General features: G+C 39.5%; 3 protein-coding genes across 5 annotated transcripts; 1 reads left to right on the plus strand and 2 right to left on the minus strand.

Annotated features, from left to right (window-relative positions):
- Window positions 1-32: 32 nt before the first annotated feature.
- coa6 (cytochrome c oxidase assembly factor 6) lies at window positions 33-1,003 on the minus strand (the record flags this gene model as incomplete). The annotated part of the gene is made up of 2 exons (XM_079454900.1): window positions 33-274; window positions 860-1,003. 2 exons carry the CDS (start codon window positions 1,001-1,003, stop codon window positions 176-178), a joined length of 243 nt encoding a protein of 80 aa, XP_079311026.1. The 3' UTR covers window positions 33-175.
- On the plus strand, window positions 862-26,202 carry ptprz1b (protein tyrosine phosphatase receptor type Z1b). Of its 3 annotated transcripts, none has more exons than XM_079454897.1 (31): window positions 862-1,063; window positions 10,664-10,729; window positions 13,714-13,893; window positions 14,781-14,932; window positions 15,066-15,161; window positions 15,257-15,323; window positions 15,422-15,579; window positions 16,315-16,465; window positions 17,065-17,249; window positions 17,379-17,505; window positions 17,886-17,938; window positions 18,026-18,353; window positions 18,457-18,600; window positions 19,964-20,108; window positions 21,478-21,569; window positions 21,655-21,740; window positions 22,032-22,052; window positions 22,222-22,318; window positions 22,397-22,473; window positions 22,568-22,702; window positions 22,824-22,958; window positions 23,043-23,191; window positions 23,285-23,420; window positions 23,504-23,650; window positions 23,730-23,823; window positions 23,926-23,999; window positions 24,082-24,210; window positions 24,296-24,445; window positions 24,547-24,689; window positions 24,777-24,912; window positions 25,004-26,202. In XM_079454897.1, the coding sequence occupies exons 5-31, from the start codon at window positions 15,066-15,068 to the stop codon at window positions 25,136-25,138; spliced, it is 3,390 nt and encodes a 1,129-aa protein (XP_079311023.1). In that variant the 5' UTR covers window positions 862-1,063; window positions 10,664-10,729; window positions 13,714-13,893; window positions 14,781-14,932; the 3' UTR covers window positions 25,139-26,202. The 3 variants fall into 3 exon arrangements, with proteins under 3 accessions (XP_079311023.1, XP_079311024.1, XP_079311022.1); XM_079454898.1 differs by having other exon boundaries at window positions 869-1,036; XM_079454896.1 differs by lacking the exon at window positions 862-1,063 and adding an exon at window positions 4,738-4,976.
- Window positions 25,978-27,531, minus strand: ndufa5 (NADH:ubiquinone oxidoreductase subunit A5). The gene is made up of 5 exons (XM_079454899.1): window positions 27,464-27,531; window positions 27,069-27,113; window positions 26,775-26,891; window positions 26,623-26,688; window positions 25,978-26,504 (listed from the first exon to the last, which is right to left on the minus strand). The coding sequence occupies exons 1-5, from the start codon at window positions 27,482-27,484 to the stop codon at window positions 26,403-26,405; spliced, it is 351 nt and encodes a 116-aa protein (XP_079311025.1). The 5' UTR covers window positions 27,485-27,531; the 3' UTR covers window positions 25,978-26,402.
- Between the last annotated feature and the right edge of the window lie 290 nt (window positions 27,532-27,821).

A 27,821-nucleotide genomic window follows, 5' to 3' on the forward strand; every position in this document is an offset into this window, starting at 1 on the left:
GAAGATAGTTGCTAAAATCATGTTTATTAAGGATGTCGTTCAACAAACATAAATAAGATCACCAGAAATAATCAACTATTTATCATTAGCAAATATTTAGTGCACTAATGGCATTGCTGGTCTAGAGGTCAGGGCACCTCTCAGATGTCCAGTGTTAGTAAGCACACAGTCAGTTTCAACTTAATTTCGAGGCTCCCTCTGTGGGTTCATATCCTTTGGTTTGTATTTTCTCCTTGTACTTCAAGAAGTCCCTTCGTTTGACGAAATACTTCACCTGTCGTGGAATCAAAACAATTAGTTTATCTACAGACACCGCTGAATAAATACCGACCGCACATTGCATTTTGAACATTGCATTCATTCCACTGATCATTGTGGAAATACAAAATGGTTTCGTAGCATTTTTTAAAACACCTTAACTAATGTGTAAACAAAGAAGTCAGAAATAGCAGCAGACCAAATGAATGATATGTATCCGACTTTTCATAGCAAATAATATTATATTATGGTAAAGCAAAGTGAAATTATAACAACTATTAACCCCTGCATTTATAGATTTATTGCGCGCTTCTGATTGGCTATGAAGTGTGTGTGCTCCTCTCCAGCACGCGCTTTATCTCCTCTGCAGTCATACCATTTGTAAACAAACGATAATTTCGTTGTACCTCGTTAGTTTAGCGATTTCTTTATTGTCTTTCTTTAATAAATGGACACGTGTGACAATAAATACATATTTCGTTTAGAAACGTTTACATTCTTGATTCAGATATCCTGCTGTTGTATAATATTGAAAATGATTGGACAGGTGTAGGCAATGTTCATTTATTTGATTGAAGGGCTTTAGCGAACGTGTCCTCACCCACTGAGCAGGACACTTGGCTTCAAACTCTTGCTGGTGTTTCTCACAGGCAGATGTCTGGTCTTCATTGAGATCCAAACACCTCCACAGCTCGTCTCTCGCGCCCCAGCAACCTTTGCGTTCACTGGCAGTAGGAGCACTCATCTCTATCTCATCTGCATGATAACAGCACAGCAGGTTTCTGTCACCAACACTCATATTTAGGTATATTAATGATGCAAAACGATGACAGTCGCTAGCACATTTTTAGGACGGTGTCTCAGAATGTAGTTCTACACTGTTGTCTCTGACAGCTTACCAAAGGCGATTCATTCGTTGATTGATGTCGCTGAAATTGTGATGAACCGAGAAAGGTTTAATAACTGGATCTAAAGTGCAGAGAGTGCCAAGGGCGCACATTAATGCAGCGGTTTCCGTAAATCTGTCGCCCCCTGATGACGTAACGAAGCGCTTATGAAACAGTTCTATTGCAGCACACTAGATGGCACTCTGGAGACGTTTCAGGCTATTAATAAAACAAATTCTTGTAGGTAGATCTTTTATGTTTTTAGTTCATTGTACATTTGTGTATTGTAATGGTGTATGTTTTTGTTATTTATTTATCTGTTTGTTATATTAACTTAAACATTTAAGTATGGCATTCTTTTGATTGTTGTTTTATTTAAACACTAGTGAAAAGTCAATAAACACCCAACCCATAGGAATAACCAACAAACGATGGCAAGCAGCGTCTCTTTTCAGCATTACTGTGCTGTTTCAATTGCCGTTCATATGGTTTCTCTCTCTCATTTAAAGTGAGAGAGCCAAGATGTGTTAGATGGAGGGTCAATATTTACTATTGGTTTAACTTTGACATAATTTGTTTTCATACTGTCTCATAAATCATAATCGTCAGTTTTCTGACTGCGTTTGTCTCTTGACACATCGCCCCATTAGCAGCTTCCGTGTTTTGGACCGAACCAAATTTTGGTGTGCCACTTTGAAGATCTTTGATATGTTGTTCCTCTCATCTCCTCTCATCTCTGCTGTGGTGTTTTTGAGTCTCATTGTGTGGTTCAGGGAGGCTGCTGCATTCGTTTCTTTCTTTCCTCAGGTTTTGTCTCTTTCTTTGTGATGTGTCTGTTGCTAAGGAACCAAGATGTACATTTCAGTCATGCCTGACTTTTGACACCTATTATTTATCAAAGTGATTTTAATAATCCACAGGCTTGTAATAGTTTTGTAAATAAGCAGTAGGGACTGTCATACCAAATCAATACATTAGCATATCACAAAGAAGCGAGTGTAAACTATATAATGCATGATAAATTACTTTAAAGCAAGTGCTCGTGAGAAACTCATTACTAGCTGTACGAAGTGTCAAAGGATTAATTAATAAAAGTAGGATCCATTGTGCCAGAGGATGTCAAAGCATTATCACAAATGCATCAGTGGCATTTTTGGATTATTCAAGGAAAGGTGGAATTCTTTTTGACATTGTGATAATAAGTCACACGCTGTGGATGTCTTTTCAGCACATGATTTGTATTTTGAGGTTTCCCCTCTGTGTGATTTCTGTGAGAGATAGAGCGGAGATAGTTTGTGCAGTCATATGCATTGTGCTTTGGATGAAAAGCCCCCAACAGTCTTTCGCCGGGCCCCACTCTCTATCTCACGGACTCAAGGAGCCTGATGTCACATTTCAGAGACTTACTTCAATGGAAGCGTCTGCTGTGTGAAGGGATTTTAGCTTCAGGAATGGCTTTTATAACAGAACAGGGTACCTATCACCCCACCAGTCCTGTTAAATGAAACTTTACAGAACTGACTGGTGTATACAGATACTTGAGATATTTTTCTATTATTGAGTGTTATTCGTCTTGTGTTTAGTTAAAAGACTTGCTAAGGTCAGCATCACTGAAGTTTAGAGATAAAGTCTATCCTGATAGTTACAGTGTAACACTGTTTGTGCTATGGAGATGAATGATGCTTCGGTTTATTTGTGTCATAAGGAGAGGTGTCCTGTTTATTTCTTATCGATTCAAGCAGCAGACAACAAAACAGAACATAATCGCAACAGATATTGAATGCAGTTATGTGGGAATGTTCTAACTCTCCAGCCATGATTCAGTCAGTGTGATACATTGATTTGAAATGTGCGTCAGGAGCTGCATCCCTCCCTGCTTGTCGATATTGTTGATATTCGTCTTCACATCTGACATCTGCTTCAAGTTCCCATATACCATGTTTATTTGGTCCTCCTTAAAATGGGAGAGCCTCTCTCGTATTGTGCAAAGGCTTATCTGGAGAAATTCAAGCTACGTGTGTAAGACCATTTACTTTACATTGCTCCTCTTTGTCAACCGATCCTATTCTTTCAGCGAAGCCCGTCATGAATTCTATATGCAAAAGATGCTCTCAATTCCAAAGTTGTCTTGTTTAGACTTTAGTGGAACTAATCTGGATGTTGTGATTGGTTGAAATCTAGACACGCCCTCTTCCTCTTTGCTTTCACAAGCAGCACAATTCCCAGTGCAGTGTGACCCTAACTCTCTCTGTGTCTTTAAAAGCTTTCACCGAATCTCTCTTTCCGTGGCTTTTGTTCGCCTCCCAGTGTATTATCGTCATTCGAATGCACCCGATTAACAATAGTGTTGCTTTTCTGAACAAATGAGTCCTGGATCACTATGACAGGGTCACTGTTTCTCTTAAGAGCCCTGAATGCTGGAGCTTTTAGGAAGAGAAGATGCGTTTTGTTTACGGGTCAAATACGAATCAGCTTTGTTGACATTAGTTTTAGCTTCTTCTGAGACAAATACAGCACATCACAAAAACAAATCTCTTTATAGTCAAAATGAGTTCATGTTCCTTATTTTTGCCTGAAAGCATCAACAAACATGGCATATTTATAATTTTGGAAGTATAAGAAAGTGAGAAGAACTTGTGCTTAATAATAAAGTTTGAGAGGATGTAAACTGTCAGTGTACATGTACAATAGGCTTTCTCTGAATGAGGAAGGAGCTGTATCAAGCTCGTCCAGCAAGTGAAGTAGGTGCCCTGCATAAATTATGTAAATGTAGGAGAAAGGATAACAACAGGGAATGCAGTGTGTTGGTGAGATTTAGTTTAGATGAAACCATATATAGCCACATATTGTGATACCGGTAATACCATTTCGCAGTACTTGACTTAGAATGCTCATGAAATGTAATTAAATGATTTCTTTTTATTGATCAGATTTCTTTTCCAGAATGCATCTAACTGAATATGCTTGTACTGTAATCTGTAATTTTTATCGAAAGTTTGATTGAGATGGACCAAACCTCATTTCGTTTACATAAGTTTAAAGTAATACAATATTTTAAGTAGTTTTAAAAACATAATTTAATGAAATACAGTAGATATGATATGAATGTATTCTTAATCTTTGTTTTCTCCTCACACTCACTCAACAGGTGTCAAGTGGCTCAACATGCAGCGTTTAGAAAACCTTCCTTAGAGATGATTTATTCTGCATCTGCAAAATAAAATGCACAACACATGCACGCACTACCTTGCTAAATAAACCAATAGAAACCAAATTTCGGTAATGATTGTAATGACAATTGTATTGCTTTTAATGGACATTACATAAAATAATTGTTGTATTGGGTTTAATGGTAAACTGCTTATTGTTCTTGGTATTTGTATGGAAAGGATTTTGTGTACACAAAAATAATAGACGACGACTATACACATGGTAAACAAGCTCTCAGCATATTATTATTATTAATAAACTTTTGCTCTATATTTTTGGGTGTCATTTTCTGTTTTTGTCGATAACGCGCAACCCGTTAAATGGACAGGAGCTACGATTGATTGTGCGCGCGGCTGTGGGCGGCGCGTGAACGCAGCATCTTATCGCGCGCGCTGCGATCTTGTAGTAAAAGCGGTGTCGTGGGAAAGAAGAGCTGGATGCGTGAACACTGACATGGATCCACTGTAATGTCAATGCAATAACTGGCATTGCGTTAACGATAACTGCACGTTGTCTCTACGTTTTTTCTCTCTGTGTTTGAGTTGACACTGAAGATGCGTCTGATCTCTGGCACGTCACATCTGATGATGGTCGCGCAGCTGTGCCTCATCTGCCTGATAGGTAAGAAGTACAAACAGTGATGAGTGAGTTCATGCCTCTGGAAAGATTTGTAAATGGATGTGTGATGAGTAAAGTTGCGTGTCAACGAACAGCTTTGTTTATAGATTTCATTGCAAGCATCACTTTGTATTATGATTTTTGATTCCAGTAAAACTATAGTTTAATATGATTATAACACGATTTCTTTCGTAGAACACAAGAATAGCCATACTTTTAGTTTTTGGTTATTGTTGCGTACTATGGTTCATTTTCAAATACACAAATGCAAATGTTGAGTTTAAATGATATTGATTCATTATTTGCTTATAACATGTTACGTTTATTTCAGGTGTGTCAGCACAACATCAGTAAAATTTGAGTTCAGTTTGAAAAAAACAGACTTTTTCATACATTTTTCAAAGTTGATCTCAGCTCTGCTGCAACAATATCTCATTGTCCTGAAATGATATCCCTGCTGATTTTTCTTTGAGCCATTTTGTTATTCTCTGCTTGTATGCTAATATAGGATAGATCAAAATTGCTGGCACATGTTGCACCCTGTTTTTGGATGTGAGGGCAGAGGAAGCCCGTGTCCTGCTATTGTGTCTGTGATGCTCATTCACCAGTTAATGCCAGCGACAGGATGAGAAAGTGCCTGTAGGGTGATGTGCAAACAGCGGATTGATCATTTCACAGGAGGGTGACCCTGTCATGTATAAACCGAATAGCTCACAGCACGAACAAGGTTTAGAAAGTCAATTCTGTTCTACTTTTTTCGAATGCCTGGCATTGGGTGATTATAATTTTTTTTTATTCATTCACCCACACATTCCAAGCAATTTTATTATCATAGATTATCTGTGACGGGCATTATCATGTTACCATCACACGTTTTGACACGAAACATGAACTCGGATGAAGTCCGCAGAAATATGGCATAAACGTTAAGGTTCTCTTCCAACCAATTATCACTTTGTGTTTGCTCAATTATGAGCCTGTTTAGTTGTTCATGGGCTTTGCCTAACTGGAATTTGGCACCATAAATGTCAACTTTTTTTGAAGTTGCATGAGTACAAAAAGGACATACCCAAAACTGTATAATTATCTCGCTGGTTATAAGGAAGCTTTATACAGCTATGTGCACATGAAATATTGAGGATTGTGGCCGGCATGTCTGCAGTGCTATTTTAGAATGAATAGCTCTACTGATTCTGTTTCTTAAGTGAGTTTGCCTGAAGTATTTTCTGCTTTCTGCAGTAGAAATCTAGAGTAAACCTGCCTAACAACTTGAGTTTAAGAAACTTGAAAGCCAAACTGTGCATCTCTTTCCAGATTAGTGTCTCTATTCCATACTGATAATGAGCATCACTTTTGCATGTTTGTGTCTGTGGGAGTAGACGGCTCTGGAAAGCAGAACCAAAACAATTAGCAGCTACAGTTCATTTAGAAATCCAGATTGTGTGTAATGTAGCCCAGGGCAATATTGGTTGTGCTGTTACATAATGAATTGAGATGTAGATGTTTACTGGAATTGACATGTTTTACAAAGGTTGTTTTAGAAGTTTTTGGATAATTGGATCTGCATCATGTGCTGGCTGTTCATGTTTGATCTCAAGAAAGTTCCCTGGAGTAAAGCCATTCACTGTTTAAGAAATACAACCTCCTTCAAACAAGAATTCTCAGACTCAACAAAACTGAGCTAGCGTCTTCATTTCATTTCATTTCATTTCATTTCATTTCTGTTAGTTTTTTTCAGTTGTCGTATTGCTTTCCATGCAGTTAGATTAAAGTTGTATGTGTACACCACTACTAAATATAGGTTGAAAATTACTTCTGGATACGTCTTATTTGGTCTGTATTTTAATTAAGTTAAACATGTTCTCGCTATGCATTCCTTGCCTTTTGATTCAAAGTTAAGAATTGCACTTTTCCCAGCGTAGTTTAAAAGATGAGTTTCTTTTTACAGCATTGGCTGCAGAATGTGTCTCACTGTAAATGTTTAGAAAGGAGACGTGATATTTAATGGATGAGTGAAGAGGAGGCTGTAGGCTGAAGAAAACAAAAATGCCTCTTCCTCTCGACCTCAGGATGTGGAAGTAATTGCAGACAATGTGCTAAAATCACAAAAGGCAGGGTTCTGTCGTTGCCTTGGTCCAGCACCGAGATGAAGAACGCTGATGTGTGGTTCGCTTTCCGAAATGAGCGCGAGTCAGAGCTGCTGTCCCTGGCAATAGGGGAGGCCTTGGAGGAAGTCACAGCCACAGGAGGTTTTGTCTGTTGTCAAGGAGTTTCCAATGGCATGTCCTATGAGAGAATGGAGAGACCGTCCCCTACTCGGATATGTTGTGACCAGCCTGACAGAAGCATTTTGTATTACCCCAAGCAGCTGTGCTCATATTGCATAATGTCGTGCCTAAAATATGTAAATAATTTGAGCCCAAGTATGACACTACTACAGTTTGAGTATTTAAATTGTTTACAAAAAGTAATAAACAGACTAAACCAAATTTGAGTATCCCTTATGAGAATTTGAGAGTATTTTAGAGCTGGACTGTGTTATAAACCCCCAGCTGTTCACTGGCACCGCTATACCTTCTGCTACACACACTTCATTCTCACGCGTACTACGTGTCACTTTCCCTTTTGACCTCTGATGCAGCAGCTGCTGATGGCTGACGGTACACACACATGCATGATGTCATGTATTGTATAGGATTCTCGCTCACACACACACACGCACACACTACTGTACTGTACTCTTGATTATATGGAAGAATGTTTTATGACTGTTCAAATCTTATTGATGGAAAAATATTTTCTCTTTTACACAGTACAAAACTGTAGTTCATTGTGGTCTATAAATAGGACAGAGGGCCATGCACTACAGATGGTTTCTTATCATTTCAGACATCCTGATATTCTATTATAGCAAAGCTTTAAACTTTCTTCTGTTTTCAGTTACGACCAAACTGGCTCTTTTCCAACATTTTACTTAAGGGATCCAAACATTATCCCTTCCTTTGGGAGCACATGTCATATATCACTAAGCTGTCAATTTGAACAACTGCGCTCGCAAGTGAATTCGGGGCAGGACTCTTCAGTCCCCTGTGAGCCGCTCAGATGTCTAACAGGTGCTGTTCATCATCTGAGAAACACCTCAGCCGCTTACTCACAAAAGTTCACAGCCCGGTTTAACGTCTGCGTTCCATCACAAGGAGGGGAGGGAACTCGGAAGTTATTTTGTGACACGGAAGGAGGGGGACTCCGATTTACGGCAGTGTTTTATTCTTTAGTTGGATACATGGAGTGTTGGCCAGCTTCCCTGAGACTTTTCTAACCCTTTTATTTATTTGAATTACTCCAGCGACATTTACAGAGAGCAGAGGATGGTCACAATCACTCCCTCATTTATGTCCTATGTTCAGCAGTTCTTCTCGCTGGATACACGCTTGCCGTCCGCATGCTAAGAGCTTTCCTGCTTGAGGCTGTGTGACCCACTATTTGCCAGATTTCCCATTCATGACCTTCCAGTTCTCCACTCGCTAAATAAAATTAACTTTGTACTTGTGGTCCATTCACATTGTAGTACCTTCTATTGCAGAAAGTTTTGTCAGTTTAGGACAGTCTGAGAGCTCCAACTTTACTGTCTTTACAAAAAAAGTACTCAGTTCTTTAATATGTTAATGAGAAGACCGAGGAAAGCCGATGTATTTTCTTGTTATCAACAATAAATCTGCTCATGCATGGGCCCTTGATGACATTATCAGCATTGCCATAGAAACTAATACTTTCCGAGGATTAATACAAATTTGAGATGTTAACAGCTCCGAGTATTTCCGAGCTATGACGGTCATTCCAAATGTGGCATTAAACTACTTCTGCTTGCTTTGAAGCAGAATCCAAACTGCTCCAATCAACTAGTTGTATTTGCAAGAAAAATTCATACCCTGTTTAATTAATTTAATCCTTTAGAGAAGGGAGTGCAGGGTACAGTAAAGGGCTTGTTTTATTGGCAGTGGACTCATTAACATCACACTGTGAGCAATTTTAATCTAATTTGCCGCGGGCTTTTCCTTTTGCGCTTGTGAAATGGACCCGAGCCAGAGAAGCTCAGAAGCTTAGTGGGGTGCAGGTTCCTGCTCTTCTTTGGAGGACGATGTTGTGTTCCTGTGAAACAGGCCTGATTTGGTTTGACTAGCTGAGCAAAAGAGCTTCTGCCAAATGAGATTTGAGCCATAGATTTGTCAGACCCAAGGCCTCTTTTTTCGTTTAGCTTTGCATACATTTAAACACAGCATGTAGTATTGTTTTTCGCATTTTACTAATACAATTATTGTGTTTTTACGGTTTTGTTATTTTCCAAAATTATTTTGCAGGGGAAAGGGAAGTGATGTAAAGCTTGATTGATTGATTGATTGATTGATTGATTGATTGATTGATTGATTGATTGGACATAAAATTGTAAACCTAACACAAACAAGCCCAAAAGACCAATTCATACACACTTTTAAAACTGTCGAGGATAACATACACAAAAAAGCCGGATCTTATTTCCATGGTGGTTAATGGAATTGTTAATATCAAATTATCTTTAAATTCACACAACGTACAAAATTCTGTGCTGATCCACAGATGGGAAAATATGATACGATTGAATTGAATGTTTCTAAGTAACCCTTTGAAATGAAATTTTAGCTCATATGATTTCAGGAATGACCCTCAAACAGACAGCAAAAGTACTTGTGTTTGTAAACGCTTTTAGAGAACAACTTGTGTCTGACTCAGATTTCTAATAATGGCCTGTTCTATTGCAAAAGTAATCAAAGGATCTATTGTGGTGGATTCTCTGGCTCTTCTCAATCACATTCACTGGGTAATGGGCTCGGAGAGCAGGGACGGCTGTGGCAGGGGCGGCCATATTACATGAAGGGTGGGTGTCTGGGGTCAGACTGCTCAAATGCGGTCTTTTACATGCTTCATCGGTTTTGCTCTTTTCCAAATATCTTGGAAGGATATTTGATCCACATACTGACTTCTGAACTAAGTTTGACACATGTATGATATAAGCATCTGCCCTTAGGAAATCCTGCTGGAGATCTCCATTTTCTTTTTTGGGGGAATATTTGTATGTACTATCAGAACATTTGAGGTTTTCCGTGAGGACTACAGTCCTGGAGCCAGAGACGCAACTGTGTCTTTGTTTATACTGTCATGTGTCCTTTCATCTCAACTTTCTCCTTCAGTGCAGTGACATCTGCCTTTTGAACCATGTGGGCAGGTGTGTGTAACCGCACACGCATATATATATATATGTGTGTATATATGTGACAGCCGCACACACTTCAGACATTAACGTACCATTAGCATGAGGAGTCATGGTGGAAATCCAGCCCTGTGGTTTGATAAAAATGACCTTTCTCTCATCACATTTTCATTTACACTCTTATTTACAGAACATACACTGGAGACAACGATGAGTGAGAAGGCAATATGACACTGACTCCTGAACAGTTTAACGTATCATTTAAAAAGTCATAACCTGTTGTTTATGCACACATGTAGTCTTGTCTGTTGTTTTTAAAGCAAGTATCAGCATTGCAAAAGCTTCATGGTTTCATCTCCCATGAGAGTCTTTATGCCTCATGCCCGTGTGTTCCTCTTAATTACTGATGCATTGACTCCAGCTCTCCTCGTCTTTCTTATTCCAGGTCTGGCCACAGCGTACTTAAGAGGTCAGCGCAAATTTGCCGAGGATGTCGACTGGTCTTACACAGGTGGGTACTCCACAAACAATGCCCTTATTGTGTGCTTTTACCAGCCGTCGGTGTGGCATGCCACTGGCTTCAACCCAGCAGCCGTAAAAATCAGTTCTCCTTTGAATGAAAGATGGAGATAAGGTAGCATTAGAGGGAAGTCAATAATGCCGGATCAGTGTCGGTTATCCAACAGAAAGACTGCAGCGATTCGACCTTCTGAATGAGGGGTAGCAGACGCACTGCCAGTGACCTGCCCGAGCAGGGAGATTAAATTAAGTCTTAGACACTCTATGTTCCATAAAAGTCTTTAAAAAGAGCAAGTGACATTCAGGATCATTTGAGAACCTTGAATTGTGGCTTTTAAATCAACCCGCCGGGAACTATGAAAATAGAATTTGAATAGAGCTGAGAAAGCTTTGTGGATCAAGTTTATGCAAATATAGTCTTAAGAGCTGACAGAAATAAATATATGGGCTTTTATGCATTTCAAATTTATAGTCTTGTCTGGGAAATCGAGCTAAAGGCATTTGTGCCTTGTTCTGTTTAGTGGGGTGTACAAAAGTTAAACTACCTGCCATTCACTAGAATTAGCATAAATAAATATCAATTATAAATATATATATTTAGTTTACCTTGTGTACAGTATGATGCTTGATTTATGATCTTAAGTCTACTTGTGTATTTCAAATGTCATTCATTTCTATATTATAATATATATTTTTTCAGCTTTTAGTGTGGCTTGGAAGGTGCTGTGTATGATGTAAAATGAAAATCTATGTGAAGGTTTGAAATTTGTTATACCAGTAGTGTGTGTGTTCACTGAGATGAAACTAAATGAATTAACATGTGAAAGAAAAGATTTCATTGCGAGGCCCATCACAGACCTGCAGAGAAGGAGAAAGATCCACGTTCCTCTGTTTTAACTCAAATTGTTTCACAGAAAAACCTCTCTCCTTAAACAAAGCCTGTCAAGTTTTAATGCTAATTTGTTCACAGACCCTTGAAACTTCTGCTGACAGTCACGCAGTGATCGTATAATGCATTAGACTTCCACCTGATGCGTGGGAAATGTCTTTTCTTTCATCTTATATTGTTTTGCCTTTTGCCTCTTAATTAGACGGATGCAATGGAGAGCGACATGAAATGATTCCAGAGAGTGTAGAAGTGGGGCCAGACTTAAACCTGTTTGCTCAATGTGTTAGAAGGATTATAAAGGTTTTATAAAGATTTTGCTACGGTGGTTGTTGAATAATTGTCTTTATGAAATCAAGAGGGAGTGCAGTTTGTATGGAGCTGCCTATGCAAGCAGCAGACCACAAGACTGGAAAAGAGTTCTGCTCACATGATCATAGCCAACATGCCATGTCAATTCCCCGTCGACCCTCTTTTCCAAACCCCAGGGGTGGGCTGTGAGTTGTGCCTTTGGCATCTCCTTCTCATGTCCCCATCTGCTGCGGAGATATCCTGCGGATAGAAGCGAGCTGGAGATGCCCACAGCACCAGTGCATTCTCTGCTGTTTCCGTCATCCATGGGCAATTCATTTAAATAAAGTCTAAATCTGTAATATTCCCTATTTGACTATAAAAACACAGAATTTCAGTTTTCAGTAATAATAAGATAAAGTAATAAGTAAAAAAGCAACGCATCTCTACATATAATGTTGAATTGGTTTGCACTGTTCATTTCATTTAAAATCCTTCTGCATTTTATTAAACAGGTTTTTCATATTCAGTGAGGCCAGAGTGGTTTTGATACGGTGTGTTTCCATTTTTTTGTATTCATAGCAGGTTCAGAAACCGTCACGTAGATTGTGAATTATGCACGACAAATCTTCCACAGCGGAGTCGTATTTTTCAGATAATTGTAAGGTGAAAACTGATTCAGTGTGTCATTATGGAGGGGGATGAAAACCGTTCCAGACTCTGATTGTTTCCTTTTTTATCATAAATCACCAGATTGTTTTAAAGACCAGAGCTCATCCCGCCCAATCATGTTGCTTTCAATCACGAGCAACCGTTGACCTCACATGCCGTTAAATACAAATATTAAAAATGTCAGAGTGCTCCAAAAGGCTCTGAATCCTTTAAATTACTTCAGGTTCTGCATTTATGCCACGTCCCCTGAAACCTCTCAGACTGTTGGTTGCCATAGCAGCAGCCGTGCTCTTTGATTACAGCGTGTCCGCGCTAGCGTGTGTGAGGGGCCAGATGCTGAACCGCTGTATCCTCGCAGACTCATCAGTTCACCTGCTGTCACAGCCCGCAGACGCTGTTTTCCGTTGTCTGAGGACATCATCAATCTGGCTAATGGCAGACATTTGTCTAGCATGTCAATATGAAGGGCCAGAGGATGTGGATTTGTTCTCTTGTGTGGCAGAAGGAATTCTTTATAGCCTTTTAGGAACGTATTAATTATGACGGAGTTACAGCAGCAGTATGGGAGGTGTAAATTAAACCATTGTGAATATGTGATAATCATCCTGACGAGACGTAATAGCTGCTAATTCAGGTCTACTGTTATATTATTAGGTTAAAGAGATGTCCTCCGGGACACTTTTAATCGGCTGTGTTTGTTTTGTGTGTGTGTGCGTGCGTGCGGTTTATTGGTTGGGCTTATTTGATGTGTTTGTTCAATGATGTGTGACTTGTGGCCATCTGCTCCATGATGATCATCTGCTGGAGTCAGTGTGATATATCGTCATGCCGCCTGTATTATATACGGTCACCAACACTGTATGTGGTATTAAATGTTGTTAACAGTATGGACTCTTCATATGCCACAGCATGTGCTTCAATATGGTGCCATATGTTTCTTTGTCCTTTTTTTAATTCATAGTATAGAACACAGCTAGTGGGAAATTATAGACATTATATGGTGAGGATTGTGATTTGTTTTTCAAAATATAAATGCAAAATATTTTAGCTTTACACTTCAAGACTTGACCTGATTTGTTTTTGGGGCTGAATATCTTAGATATGTTCTATGTCATATGCTTTTTAAGGGGCTCTGAATCAGCAGCACTGGGTCAAGAATTTTCCAGTCTGCGGAAATGCCAAACAATCACCCATTGACATCCATGAAGACTTCACTCAGGTCCGGCTGCAGTACCAGGACCTGCAGTTTGAGAACTGGGACCGGCCCACCATAGATTCCACTACCATCACCAACAATGGAAAAACAGGTCTGCACACACTCACGCTTTAAAGGAAAAGTTCACATCATATTAAAAATTGTGTTTTTTACTCACCCACATGACGTTCAACATGTTTTAAGACCTCCTGGTGTCTTTGGAACACAAAAAAAAGATATTTAGGTGACAACTGAGAGATTTCCAGGCCTCCTCATAGACATCATGGTTATAGTTGTTGTCAAGGTCCAGAAAAGTACTAGAGACATTGTTAAATTGATTTATCTGCTCATAGTGGCTCAATTGAATATTTTTGTAGTGACGAGAATACTTTGTGCGAAAAAAAAAAATTTAACCACTAGGAACGGATGGACATGCTTAACCAAAAACATGACTGTGTGCATCTTGAGACAAAATAATCATACTGGTATATTTTCAGATATGTCAGTGCAAGTTGTTATCGATCAAGACTGCTCTAACATTGAAGTTTGTCTGGGTCTAGTCTTAAGCCCTGTCCTGGAAACCGCCCCCAAAAGAGTTATTAATCCTTGTGGCAAGACACAGTGAAATAATACTGAGGTCTTAAGTCCCAGAGTGTCGTCCTGAAATGAACGTGATTATGACTAATGGAGTTGCCGAAGAATGAAATGTCAATCATTTCTCCTTGTCATACCCATGAGTGACTGCTGGTCCTCTATCGACGCGCTTTGCATTTACAGACGCACAGAAAGAATAAAAGCTCTTTCTTGATTACACGAACAAAAAGCCAAAGTATAAAATGAATCTTTTATCAAGGTGAGGGAAGATGAAAGCTGAATTATGAAATGTGAGCAATTAGACTCTCTGAATGAAGAACACAATTACACAACGCTTGTGCGGGGACACACACAAAGCATTCATTATATTTCTGCGTGCGTGTGTGTGTGTATTGTGTTTCTCAGTGGTGATCGGTCTGAACAGTACGTACTACATTAGCGGAGGAGGGCTCAGGTCCAGGTTTAAAGTGGGCAGGATCACGTTCCACTGGGGACGATGTAACACCACTTTAGACGGTTCAGAACACAGTCTGAACGGCAACACGTTCCCCCTGGAGGTGAAGTCCCAACACACACTGAAATCACAGTAAAACATTCTCATGCATGTCACTTACATAGTTTGCAGTTTTAAAAAGAAACCTTCTGTGTAGCTGAATTATGTAAATAAAATCTGTTTATTGTGGCTCTCAGATGCAGATATATTGCTTTGATGAGGAGGAGTTTGAATCCGTAGACGATGCTGTAAGCAACGGAGGAAAAATTACAGCCCTCGCTGTCCTCTTTGAGGTAAGATTACATCACATAAACTCTCAACATCACATCTAATATTTATATCTGTTACTCGTCTATTTAAAAGACTTATTTCTGGTTGGGTTTTTCAGGCCAGTATTGAGGATAACCAGGACTATGCTGGCATTATTGAAGGGGTGAACAGCGTGAGCCGATTTGGTACGTCAGTTTTATCTTCACACAATCTTTTTAATATTTCACATTCATCTCGGTTATAATGTCAAGAACACCTGAAGATGCATGTGTTTGATGTGAAGGTAAAAGCAGTCCCCTGGAACCCTTCTCTCCTCTGGCTCTGCTTCCACAATCCACACAAAAATACTTTGTGTACAATGGCTCGCTCACCGCGCCGCCATGCACTGAGAACGTGGAGTGGATTGTGTTCAAAAACACAGTGGCCATCTCCGAAACCCAGGTAAGGACATCTGCTTGACCCCTGTTGTTTATAATGTCTACCACTTTTCTTAAAGAAACAGTTCACCTAGAAAGGAAGAGCAGTAGTGGGGTCAGGATTGGGGCTGTGTGTGTGTGAGAGAGATCCAGACTCCGTTTTTAAAATGAAGAGTGTTGAATACATCCTTGAGAGCTCTTTAAAGCCGTTCTCAAGCAGACACAAGGGCTTGCATTAATATTTTAGCTTGGCAGAGTCTGATGTTTGGATCACAGAAAAGCCCTTAGATTCGGAGACAACTTTAGCCCTCACATTCTGCTACACTTTAAATCTCGGCTTTAGGATGTGAGCGGGGTTTCTGTGCCCCCTGTTTGGCTGGTATTGTTCTACTCGAGTGTGATCTACTTTGAGCCCAGACTGTTTTTCGACGAACAAATCGATTAGCGCTGGTTTAATGTCACATCTAATCTGTTTTCAGTTTCACTCATGCATATAATCTGCCCACATTCATCTGGAAATGGAACAATTAATGTGAATGATAATCTGGAATTGTTTAACTTGTTTAGTATTATGTTTATGTTTGTGTAACCGTGCTCTGGATGGAATACTCGATTTTGATTGGATGGAAATTCATACAGTATAATTGTATACATTCAATTAAAATTGATTTAATTCTCTTAATTTGTCAAGATTGTTAAAAGCTCATTTTAAACTGTTAGCACACACTAATGTTGACGATCTGTTTTATTGTGTGTGTAGCTGGAGGTGTTTTGTGAGGTGATGACGATACAGCAGGCGGGTTATGTGATGTTGACCGACTACCTGCAGAATAACTTCAGGGAGCAACAACAGCAGTTCATGGGACAAGTGTTCTCTTCCTACACAGGAACAGAAGAAATCCCTGCACCCAGTATGCATACTACACACACAAGCAGCATGACACAAACACGCTTGAAAACAAGGATGTGCTCATTATTGGTGTAAAATTATGATCGGACATGAATTGGAGGTCATTTCTAAGGGCGACCTCGGCACGTGTGTACATCCTTTATCTTGTGACCGTGGGCACACATGCGTTTGGCTTTTTAAAAAATGGCAGCGAGTGAGTTGCTAGCTAACCACCACTGGAGCTTTTCCACGAAAACAAATGAAGCAATTTTACTTAAAAAAAGAGTTGATTTGGAAGACGTTCTCTCTGTTTTAATGAATTATTAAAATCAAAGCATGAATTGTTTCCCAACAACTTCATATTTTTTCTGGCTGTCTACCCCTTGCCCATTTAAAATACTTATTACCAACAAAAACGGTGGAAGAAGAGTTGAGGAAAATTAATTGATGTGGATAGCTGGTTAATAGGTAATAAAATTGCCTAAACATTTTAATAAAAAACTCAATAGTAACTGGTAATGGGGTTGCAAGCATCTCATTCCTTGTCCTCTAAGCTTTTCAGTTTGAATTTTTCACCACCAATAACTTGTTTAAAATCATTTCAATTTCTTTTGCTTTCAGTGTGCAGCTCAGAACCGCAGAACATACAGGCGGACCCTCAAAACGACACCGTTATCGTGGTGACGTGGGAGCGGCCCAGGGTCGTCTTTGAGACCACCATTGAGCGCTACTCTGTGACCTACCAGAGACTTCAGGGCAAAGACCCACCCAAACGAAAATATCTAACCGATGGAGACCAGGATGTGGTGAGAATTTGTTTAGATGTAGTCTAAATGGGAATGTATCAGTCAAGTTGGTAATGGAATGTCAGATCGTGTTCTTGCAATGAGATTAGCAGATGTTTTTAAGAAAAACAGGTGGTGTTGTGTTTTTAGGGGGCTATTATTCACAACCTGCTGGCGAACAGTAGCTATGTAATCCAGGTGGTGGCGCTGTGCAACAATGGATTGACTGGAAAAATGAGTGACCAGGTTATAGTGGACATGCCTCTGGAAGACCCTGGTAAATCAATCATGTTTCAACACACAATGTTTTATATATATATATATATTTAAACAAGAATTAATAATTAAAATTGCACAAAGTTTATTTTAGAACCAGCATAAAGTTTTTTGTTACGGTTGCAATTAAATTTTATAAAATAAATATTATTTAATAATGATAATAATGAAACAAAATATTTTATACATTTGTAGAATGAAATTGTTTTTGCAATGGTCATATATCATTCCCACAATACATTATTTATTATTTTGGTGTTTAAAACCATCAAAATAGTTCTTAAAACAAGTTAAATTTTTCTTAATTTGGGGTGAACTGTGACTTTCACTTGTTTTGGAATGAATATTCTTCACTCACTAATGTTTTTTTTGACCCTGCAGTAAATGAGCCGGATACATTCAGTGATGCAACGGAGTCTGAGGAATATGTTGAGGTGATTATTTTTTTGTAGTAGAAGTATGAAATCATAAAGCCTCTGACTTGAACGTGTTGACTTGAAAGAGATATCGTTTACTTTTAGTTGACCTCAGAACCTCCATCTCCAAAGAGCAGAGTAACCCTGGCTGGTCGAACCAGTTCTATTTTCATCACCCCGGCAACGGACCAACCGGGCTTCCTTTTCCCTGTTGTCAAGACAACCACTGTTTCTGTCAAACGAAAAATTACAGAAGAATCTTCTCTTTCGTGGTCACCTGACCAGAAAAAGACAGGAAGTGATGTAAAGCGCCCAGCGGTCAGACTCATTCCAGAAGACGGTGGTCCGCTTCCTCACAGCAACATGGTGGTGACGGACATATACTATGAAGACGTCCTCAACATCAGCAGCATTAAATCCACACCCATCCCAGGTAACAACCTTCTCAAACTCAAAACACCGGCTGGTATTTGAAGTTCAGACAAACATGTGCGTCGTTTCTAGAATCTTAATATCTTTAACGTCTGCTCCTGCAGGACGATTAAGACCACAACTATCAGCAGAGGTCAACACCATCACAACTCCTCCATCCAATGCAAGCACCATTGCCTCAACCACAGGCTCATTCATGTCTGCATCTATGAAGATCATTTCTCAGACCACTCAGCCCCTGTTTAATGGTGAGATTGAAGGAACAGCTCACGCATATAGAAATGAATGATGTGTCAGTTATTTACTCGCCATTAAATCTGTGGAACAGAAAAGTATTTCATAGCGACCTTCTCTGTAAATCTACAAAAGGATTTCATATAATCATTTCGTTCAAGAAACCAATTGCAATCAAACATGTGATTGGCTGATAATTTATTGCGGAGTGAGTAAATAATGACAGATTTTTCATTTTGGCGTAAACTAGAACGTGCTGTACTTTTAACACAGTTTCCTTTGGTTTTAGTTTAGTTTTTCTTTAAAGTAGCAATAGAGCCGGTTTATGAAAGTGATTGATTGAAAATGATTCAGCTAACAGTAGTGTTAGTGAACTTTAGTGATTACATCATCAAAATCAATAAACACAGGGATTGATGGTGCTGGTGCTGAAACTGTCCATCTGAAAACTAAAAATACTCTTGAGCTTCACATCTCTGCCATGCTTGAAAAACACCCACTGGACTCATCTTGTGGATGTTTGAGCGACTTTTCAGGTGGTGGTTCTCTTTTTGCTTCATCTTTTCCCCCATGTTTTTCTGGAATGTCAGAGGCGCCTCTTAGTGGTCACTTTAGGTATCACAAGATGTAGATTGACTTTCAGCTTTTATTGATGGCTGTCTTCCAAGAGCTGCTCTCCTCCGCCATAAACACTGTAGTCGAGAGTTTAAGTCTAACCGTGTTTGTTACAGCTACAACGCTCCGTTATCAAACATCTCATAGCATCTCAAAAGTCGATGAACCCTCAGCCCTGTTTTCACATGAGGGCTCTGGACAGCTGCTCTCTTTCGATGAGCAGGGAGACATCAGCGGGTTGGGTTCGGCTATCTTCCTGGAGGAGCTTGACCGGGAATGGGAGTTCAATCAAAAACACTCAGGCCTAAAGAAAGACTTGCAGACAGATGTGAGCAGTGAGGATGAAAACAGTGAGGGATTGTCCTCCACATTCATTGATAGTAAACGCATATCTGCCACCACTAAAGAACCAGAGAACCCGGCTTTGCTTTCATGGGTGACTTGGTCTCCTGAGTGGGACGCTGGTTCAGGTCAAGGGGGGTCAGGGGCTCTTCAAAATGACGATTTACCTATACAGATCATAATTCCTGAGCTCACTGTGAGACAGTCAGAAGACCAGAACACAGGTAACACTCACACACGGGCAAACATTTGGAGATGCAGAAATAAGTTAATTTCACAAAATTTGGCTCAGCTGAGATCTTTTGAAAAAGAAAATGTGTTACATGTATATCTGAATATGAATAACTATATTCTATCCAATAGGATTGGTTCATGTCACTTTTTTCCTCCTGTAAGCCCTGTTTGTGTTTCCCATATCAGAGGCCAGTAACAGCAGTCCAGAATCTCGTGTCGGGATGGTGGGAGGGACGGATAAGGAAACACGGACGGTTGTTCCTCTGGCTGTGGTATCAACGCTAACCATCCTGTGTTTGCTGGTGCTGGTGGGAATCCTTATCTACTGGAGGTAAATCATGTTCAGAGAAACGTGCATGTGACTTGACTTCGCTTTTACATTCATTCGCATTTATTTGCAGAAAATGAAAACTAAATTTGAAAAGTCAAAATAACAGAAAAGGTGCTCTCTATTTTTTCACACCTCAAATACTGCAAAGAAATCAAGTTCATATTCACTTTAAAGCAGTACAACAGCCATATTTGTACATGTATTTAGGAAAAGTAAAAAACAAATGTTTGTGTGATAACCTCGATTTCCATCAAATCACCACATTTTGTGAGGGAAAGTCGTGGGTGCTTACTCCATACAAAGTAGAATGCAGTTGGACAAACAAATGTATGACAAACAACCATATGACTATACAAACTGAAGTGACAGTATGTAGTGCAGACATATGCACAGTATATACACAAGATATACATATATTAGACGTTGAATACAAATATGCAGCTGTACACATGAACGTGTATGTATAATGGATCAACCACATGGTGAACAATGGATGGTTATTGCATTAGGTGCAATGCATGATGCATTATAGTCCATGAAACTTTAGTGCATGGTAAAAAGAAGTGTGAGCGGGTGGAGTGTATAATTTTTTGATGTTGAGCCTGAGGAAAAAAGCTGTCCTTCAGCCGGTTTGTGCCAAAGGCAGCAAGGAAAGCAGCTTGTGATTTAAGTGGCCGGAATCACTGATGATCTTCCTGGCCTTCCTCTTTCACCGCCTGGTGTAGATGTCCTGGATAGAGGGAAGCTCATCTCCCACAACACAACGGGCAGTTCGCACAACCCTCTGGAGTGCTTTGCAGTTTCCAGTTAGAATGCTCTCAACTGTGCAGGTATAAAAGGCTCTGAGGATTTTTTGGCTCATCCCAAACTTCCTCAGGCGTCTGAGAAAAAAGAGGCACTGGTGTGCCTTCTTTATCACTGCATCAGTGTGAACAGTCCATGTGAGATCGTCAGTGTTGTTCACCCCAAGGAACTTGTTTACTCGCTCCACAGGTGTCCCGTGGATGGTGACGGGGCTGTATTCCTTGTCCTGCCTCCTGAAATCCACCACTAGCTCTTTTTGGCTTTGTTGATGTTGAGCAAGAGATTATGACTGTTTTCATGTGTCTTGTCACATGTCAGTCTTTCACATTTCTGTTGAATGACTTAATGTCTCTCCTGAGCTTTTGATTTTCTTGATATTTTAAAAGACAAGGGACTGGAATGGCCACAATACATCTAGAAATGCTGAATACATGAAAGTTTAGAATGGTTTCTTTGGAGATTTTTGCTCTCCATTTAATCACATTAATATCTTAGTTATTTCTCCCGGACTTCAATGTCTTAAAGATCATATTTGGTGTTTTTCTATCTTATGGGTATCTTATAGGAGGTGCTCTCAAACGGCACAGTTTTATGTAGAGGACAACATTTCACCACGAGCCATATCGGCCCCATCAACACCTCTGCTTCTAACTACAGGTACGTCAATCTACACGTACCCAAACACATTCTGTTATTTATTCTGTTTAAGTGGCTTTTACTGACTGTTTCTGTCTTATTACAGAGGATAATGAAGCTCTTACAGTAGATGAATTTGTAAAACACGTAGCTGATCTTCACTCAAATCACACATTCTCTAAAGAGTTTGAGGTACTTTTTACTTAACCATTTAAAGTACACATACACATTCAACCATGATGTGCCCTGGAAAAGTAACAAGTTGTGAATAAATGCGGTTATTAAATGAGTATGTAAGTTTAAGGAGATGTAAGGTGGCATGTTAAAGACAAAAGGTTCACATACAGACTCCATGTTCAGCGACACAAAGCAATCGCCCGTCTGTGTCCATCACGAAACTCATTCAGACATGCCTTATGTATCTGCACTGTCCTGGACTTTCATTGTTGTGTCTCTCTGCATTCTCACTCTCTCCCTTATTAGATATGGAAAGAGTGTTACGAGGTAAGACGCATCTCCCTTTGTTCCAGTCTTTGTGGTTTATGTATTATAATTCTCTGGTGTATTGATGTGTCAGTGATGCTGTTTGCATGGTTACTATATGAGATTGCGTGATATGATATTGTATGTTGTTGGTTTTCTGTGGGCCACGTGAATAAATCATTTCTTTCAGGAGATTCAAGGCTGTACCATAGATAATGGCATAACAACCGACAGCTCCAACCATCCAGAAAACAAAAGCAAGAACAGATACATCAACATTTTAGCATGTATGAGTGTTTGTATCACTTGTGTAAACTTATGTCTGTGTATAAATACATGACTTATACCGCTGCTTTTTTATACAGATGATCACAGTCGAGTTAAACTCTCTCAAAACGCAGATGGACGGACCGGGGACTACATTAATGCCAACTTTGTGGATGTAAGTAGTAGTCGAAGTGGGTTTTGTTATACACTGACAAATCTTTTTTTACTGATAAGCTTGTGTCTGTTTGTGAATAATGTGATAACACCAGGGCTACAATCGGCCGAAAGCATATATCGCTGCGCAGGGTCCACTGAAGACCAGTGTGGAAGACTTCTGGAGGATGATCTGGGAACAGAATGTTGGTGTCATTGTAATGATCACCAATCTAGTAGAAAAGGGTCGGGTAAGACTGGAGTTAATGTCTTATGTCTAAGGTATCACAGTACAAAATGTTTATTTTGGATATCTGGAAAACCATACATAACCTGAGATGACCAACTATGATTTGTGTGTGAATCGAACAGAGAAAATGTGATCAGTATTGGCCCGTGGAGAACCAGGAAGACTACGGGTGCTTTTTGGTGTCTCTGAAAAGCACCCAAACGTTTGCCTACTACACGCAGAGAACATTCACTTTGAGAAATGTTAACATTAAGAAGGTCAATAAGTACACCACGCGTCACGGTTACCAATGACCCTTGTTGATTTCCTGTGCTCACCTTAATGTCCTTTCACGTGCGCAGGGGTCACAGAAGAGAACTGTGATTCAGTTTCATTACACGCAGTGGCCTGACATGGGCGTCCCAGAATACACCCTTCCTGTGCTTGCGTTTGTGCGGGCGTCGTCTCAAGCCAGAACTGCTGATATGGGGCCGGTGGTAGTGCACTGCAGGTAGACACCATGATGACCCACAAATTCAATTTAAACTCAGAATGAATGTCAGGACAACAAGACATTGAAATATTGTGTGTGATTTATTTACAGTGCTGGTGTAGGAAGAACCGGCACATATATTGTAATAGACAGCATGTTGAAACAGATCAAAGAGGAGGGAACCGTGAACATCATGGGCTTTCTCAAACACATTCGTACCCAGAGGAACTATCTAGTACAGACCGAGGTAACAGCATCCCCTTTCCTTTCCTTGTGTGATGCATGCAGAATGGCACACTGTGACGTGATCTTTTTTTGATGTATTGACAGGATCAGTACATCTTCATCCATGATGTTTTAGTGGAGGCTATCAAGAGTAAAGAGACGCTGGTTTCATCTAGTCACATTCACAACTATGTGTCTGATCTTCTCGCACCCGGACACACAGGCCAGACCTGTCTGGAGAAACAGTTCAAGGTCAAATCTGTGTGTTTTGTGACAATCTTTATTAATCGAAAGAATGTTGAAATGAATCAATGTCCTTTTATTACTGTAGATTGTGAGTGAGATCTCTGTGAAACAGAGTGAATACACAGCAGCTTTGAAAGAGTGCAACATATTAAAGAACAGAAAGTCTTCTCTGATGCCAGGTGAGTAGTGGTAACTGTGTTTGTGTTAATTCTGTTACCCGATGCAGAATTTTGTAAATTATATTAACTTGATTCTCACATATGGTCTTCTTTATGCCCCAGTGGAGAGGTCAAGGGTCAGTCTTTCCTCCAGTCCTGGAGATTCATCAGACTACATCAACAGCTCTTATGTGTCTGTAAGTCTTGTGATCTACCCCTGAAATAAGACAATATTCGTGGCTGATATGTTGTGATTCGTCAAATCTGTGCTGTTTACAGGGTTATCGTCAGAGCCGCGAGTTCATCATTACCCAGAATCCTCTGCCAAACACCACACAGGACTTTTGGAGAATGATTTGGGATCACAACGCACAGATGGTTGTTTCCCTACAAGATACACAGGACCTGGTATGTTACTGTTACTCCCAAATTCACATTTGGTTTAAAATGTATTGTTTTTATCTTAAAGCATCTTGTTTTCTGACCTGCACAGACCAGAGAGGAAGAGCTGGTGTGTTGGCCCACTAAAGATCAGCCAATCAGCTGCGAGACCTTTACTGTGACCTTCAAGAGTAAAGACCAGGTGTGCCTGTCCAATGAGGAATCTGTGGTGGTACAAGACTTCATTCTGGAGGCGTCAAAGGTGAGGAAACTCCTTTTCTTTCTTTTAAACATAAAGTGGACTTAAATTTCCTCTGGGGGAGTAGAATCGTGAAAGTGATCTTTTGCGGTTCTGTGTTGTAGGATGACTACGTGCTGGAGGTACGGCAGTATCAGACCCCCCGCTGGCTGAACCCTGACAGCCCCATCAGTAACTCCTTTGAGCTCATCAACATTATAAGAGAAGAAAGTTCACATCGAGAGGGGCCGATCGTCATCCACAATGGGTAGATTTTAATTTCTTATCGTTTTTTAGTACAGTATGCATCTGTGAATGTACTGTGGGTGGATGGACAAACGTCGTTTCTGATCAGGTGTGGAGGATCGAGCGCAGGTGTCTTTTGTGCCCTGACCACCCTGGTGAACCAGCTGGAGGAGCAGAACTGTGTGGATGTTTATCAGACAGCCAGAATGATCAACCTCATGAGACCTGGAATTTTCACTGATATTGTAAGAGGATGATCTTATCAATGTCTTTGTTTAAAAAAAGTAATCCAAAAACATCTGTTTGGAAACATTTTTGTGTGGTTTTTGTTTGCAGGAACAATATCAGTTTCTCTATAAGTCGATCCTGAGTTTGGTGAGCACCAGGGAAGATGAGAAAGCACTTCACTACTCCGAAGACAACGGCACGGCTCCGGCCAACGCCTCGGAAAGTCTGCAGTCTCTCATGTAGATAGAGACAGAGACATTTCTTCACCGTGTACATTGTATCAAGAGAAAGTATGTTTAGCTTGAAACCCTCCCAAATTCAACATGGACTATGGGGAGATATAATTAGATCTTTTATTGTGCCTTTTGTTACCTTTGTTCTTTTAAATGCTTTGATATAATATTATTGTTGCAACTAATGCCAAAATTTATACTTTTTGGAAAACAGTGACTTCTGTATGCTGGGGATGTACTAGGTTTAATTTGATTGTTTGACTTTAATTGAACTGTTTTAGAAATATTTATAAGTAGCAGGGAAAATATTTCATAGTGAATCTATTTTGGGGTTTAAAAACGAAAAATCTTGTATATAAAATGCATTCATGAATGTAGTTTCTTAGGACACTCTCAACACCATATGAATATGTATATATTAGAATCACACATAAAAACTTATCTGGCACACCAACATACCAAAATACATTTGTATTACTAGCTCTTCTTTGCTTTTTACTATTCGTTTTTGCTATTTAGTTCATTGTAGAAAAATATATTTTATAAATTTAAGTATAGGTCTGCAACTAAATACAAAATCTTAAAGGCATAGGTCACTCGAAAATGAAAAATGCTGTCATCATTTACTAACCCTCTTGCCATTTCAAACCTGTATGACTTTTTTCCACAGAACACCGAAGAATGTTGGAAACCAAAAAACGTTGGTCCCATTCACCTTGATTGTATGCACACAAAACCAATGGGGACAAACGGTTAGCTGTTTCCAACTTTCTTCAAAATATCTTCTTTTGTGTTCTGCCAATTAAAGAAAGCCACACGGGATTGAAGTTACATGAGGGCAAGTCATTTCGGGGAGAATTTTTCCTTTTAATCTGCAGTTCCGTCCATCAATTCATAACCACTATTCAACGACTGATATTTTTCAACTTTCATTTACATTTTGTATAATGTTTTCGTATTTTCCTCAACCATTAACAGGGCATTCTTAAAGACAAGAAAGCAAAGTTAATAAAAAAATCTTAACTAATCTGTGTGTTCTACCATGTATATTTCATAAATGTGACTTTGTATTTGATTATTATGGTCACTCATGAAGGTAAGTTATCTCGCTTCTTGGATCTCTTGAGTCAATTTATAAACTATATTATATATAGGTGCGTGTGTGAGTTATTTATATAAGTATATAAATAATGAAATACATGCACAACTTCAATTGACTTCACACATTATTTAATATAAACATAATATACATGTACGTTAACACCATGAACACTTTAGATTGGCCACTTCCACTGGTTTGCTGGTGCCTCGTCTACAAGTGGTTCCCATGGTTTCCATTCTGTCATCTTCCTAGACAAGGACAGCTCTGCCTCAGCCTTCAGAGAAAACGGACAGACAGAATTATAAGAGGTAAAGCACACAGTTAATTTTCTACAAACCCAGTTATTGTATATTATAGTAATCTCCCAGAATTAAATGGTTGCTTTTTCTCACCTGTGCCAAGATCTCCTCAATTTGTCCACAGTTGAGTTTCTTTTCCAGTTTTTCAACATCAGGCTCCTTTACGGAGCGAAAAACAAATCACTCTAAATATCTGTTATTTTGTATAACTTTTAAATGTATTCGAGATTTTCACTGATTCTTACAGTTTTTACATGGTTCAACCTCTCATTGACCAGCTGTTCAGTATATTTCCTGTAGCCAGCATCCTGAGGCATGGTCTGTAGACAGCCCAGGATCTTGGTGTACAGAATCCGAAGACTCTTGTGAAACAGAACAGCAATTTGTCAATCAACAGACTTTTCGAAAGGCTTAGAATGTGTAGTATGTAGATCTTTCAAATACAATTATGTCAATTAACCATAAATATAGCATACATACATATAGTTTGGTGAATTGACAAACAATAAATCAAATTAATTTAGACAAAACGTAGATACCTCGTGTGGATTGTGGGAAACCGCAAGGCCCACCAAGCCCGTTGTCTTAAAATGTAAAAAAGGGAAAGAGAATAAAAAGGTTACAAACACCTGCACGTTCGAATGACATAAATGTTACATGTTTATTTTTGTGTAATTTATTAGGTGTTTAATACACGTATGCACTTTGATTTTATTGTGTAATGATGACACCGTATTTTTGACAAATACAGACATTAAATAACAACATTGACCATCAGACAACCGGACAGCGCGATAACGATCCAACACATTGCGAATGTAACGTAAATTCATACAAACAAGCACGATAACACACGAAACCTCATTAGTATTTACAAATGTGCAGGTAAAATTATGCATTAATGTAAAATTGCTTTCATGACCTCCGCTCGTACCTTCTTGATCACACCAGCCATTTCTGTGTCTGTGATTCAATGACGCACTTCCGTCGCTTGCTTGTGATGTCAGTGGAGCCCTGAATACGGTTGTTGCTATAAAAGCCGGAAGTGAGGCAAAATCTCGCCATATAATGACTATAAATTACATTAGCTAACGCCGACTGCATTGCCCCCCCTGGCGGCTGAAACGGGTAATTGCATGCTCTCACCTGAGACCATTATCGACGCATATGCTGGACGCAAAAAACGAAAATTACTGTTGCACTTGTCTGGACAATGTCTAGGTCTGTAAATTTGATTTCTCTGCCAAATAACTGCTTTAAACTCAACACACTGCTTTCAATATGCTGTCTTT

Source organism: Barbatula barbatula, assembly GCF_947034865.1.
Source record: "Barbatula barbatula genome assembly, chromosome: 4".
NCBI classification, from domain to species: Eukaryota; Metazoa; Chordata; class Actinopteri; order Cypriniformes; family Nemacheilidae; genus Barbatula; species Barbatula barbatula.

Bases quoted from the DNA above. Each gene is read 5' to 3' on its own strand.
- ptprz1b (XM_079454896.1), top strand. From the start codon at position 4,910: ATGCGTCTGATCTCTGGCACGTCACATCTGATGATGGTCGCGCAGCTG. The intron at 22,053-22,221 runs GTAAGACGCATC...CATTTCTTTCAG, and splicing joins TATGGAAAGAGTGTTACGAG to GAGATTCAAGGCTGTACCAT. The intron at 24,690-24,776 runs GTAGATTTTAAT...GTTTCTGATCAG, and splicing joins CCGATCGTCATCCACAATGG to GTGTGGAGGATCGAGCGCAG.
- ndufa5 (XM_079454899.1), bottom strand. From the start codon at position 27,484: ATGGCTGGTGTGATCAAGAAG. The intron at 26,892-27,068 runs GTATCTACGTTT...CTGTTTCACAAG, and splicing joins TTTCCCACAATCCACACGAG to AGTCTTCGGATTCTGTACAC. The intron at 26,505-26,622 runs GTGAGAAAAAGC...TTTTCTCTGAAG, and splicing joins TTGAGGAGATCTTGGCACAG to GCTGAGGCAGAGCTGTCCTT.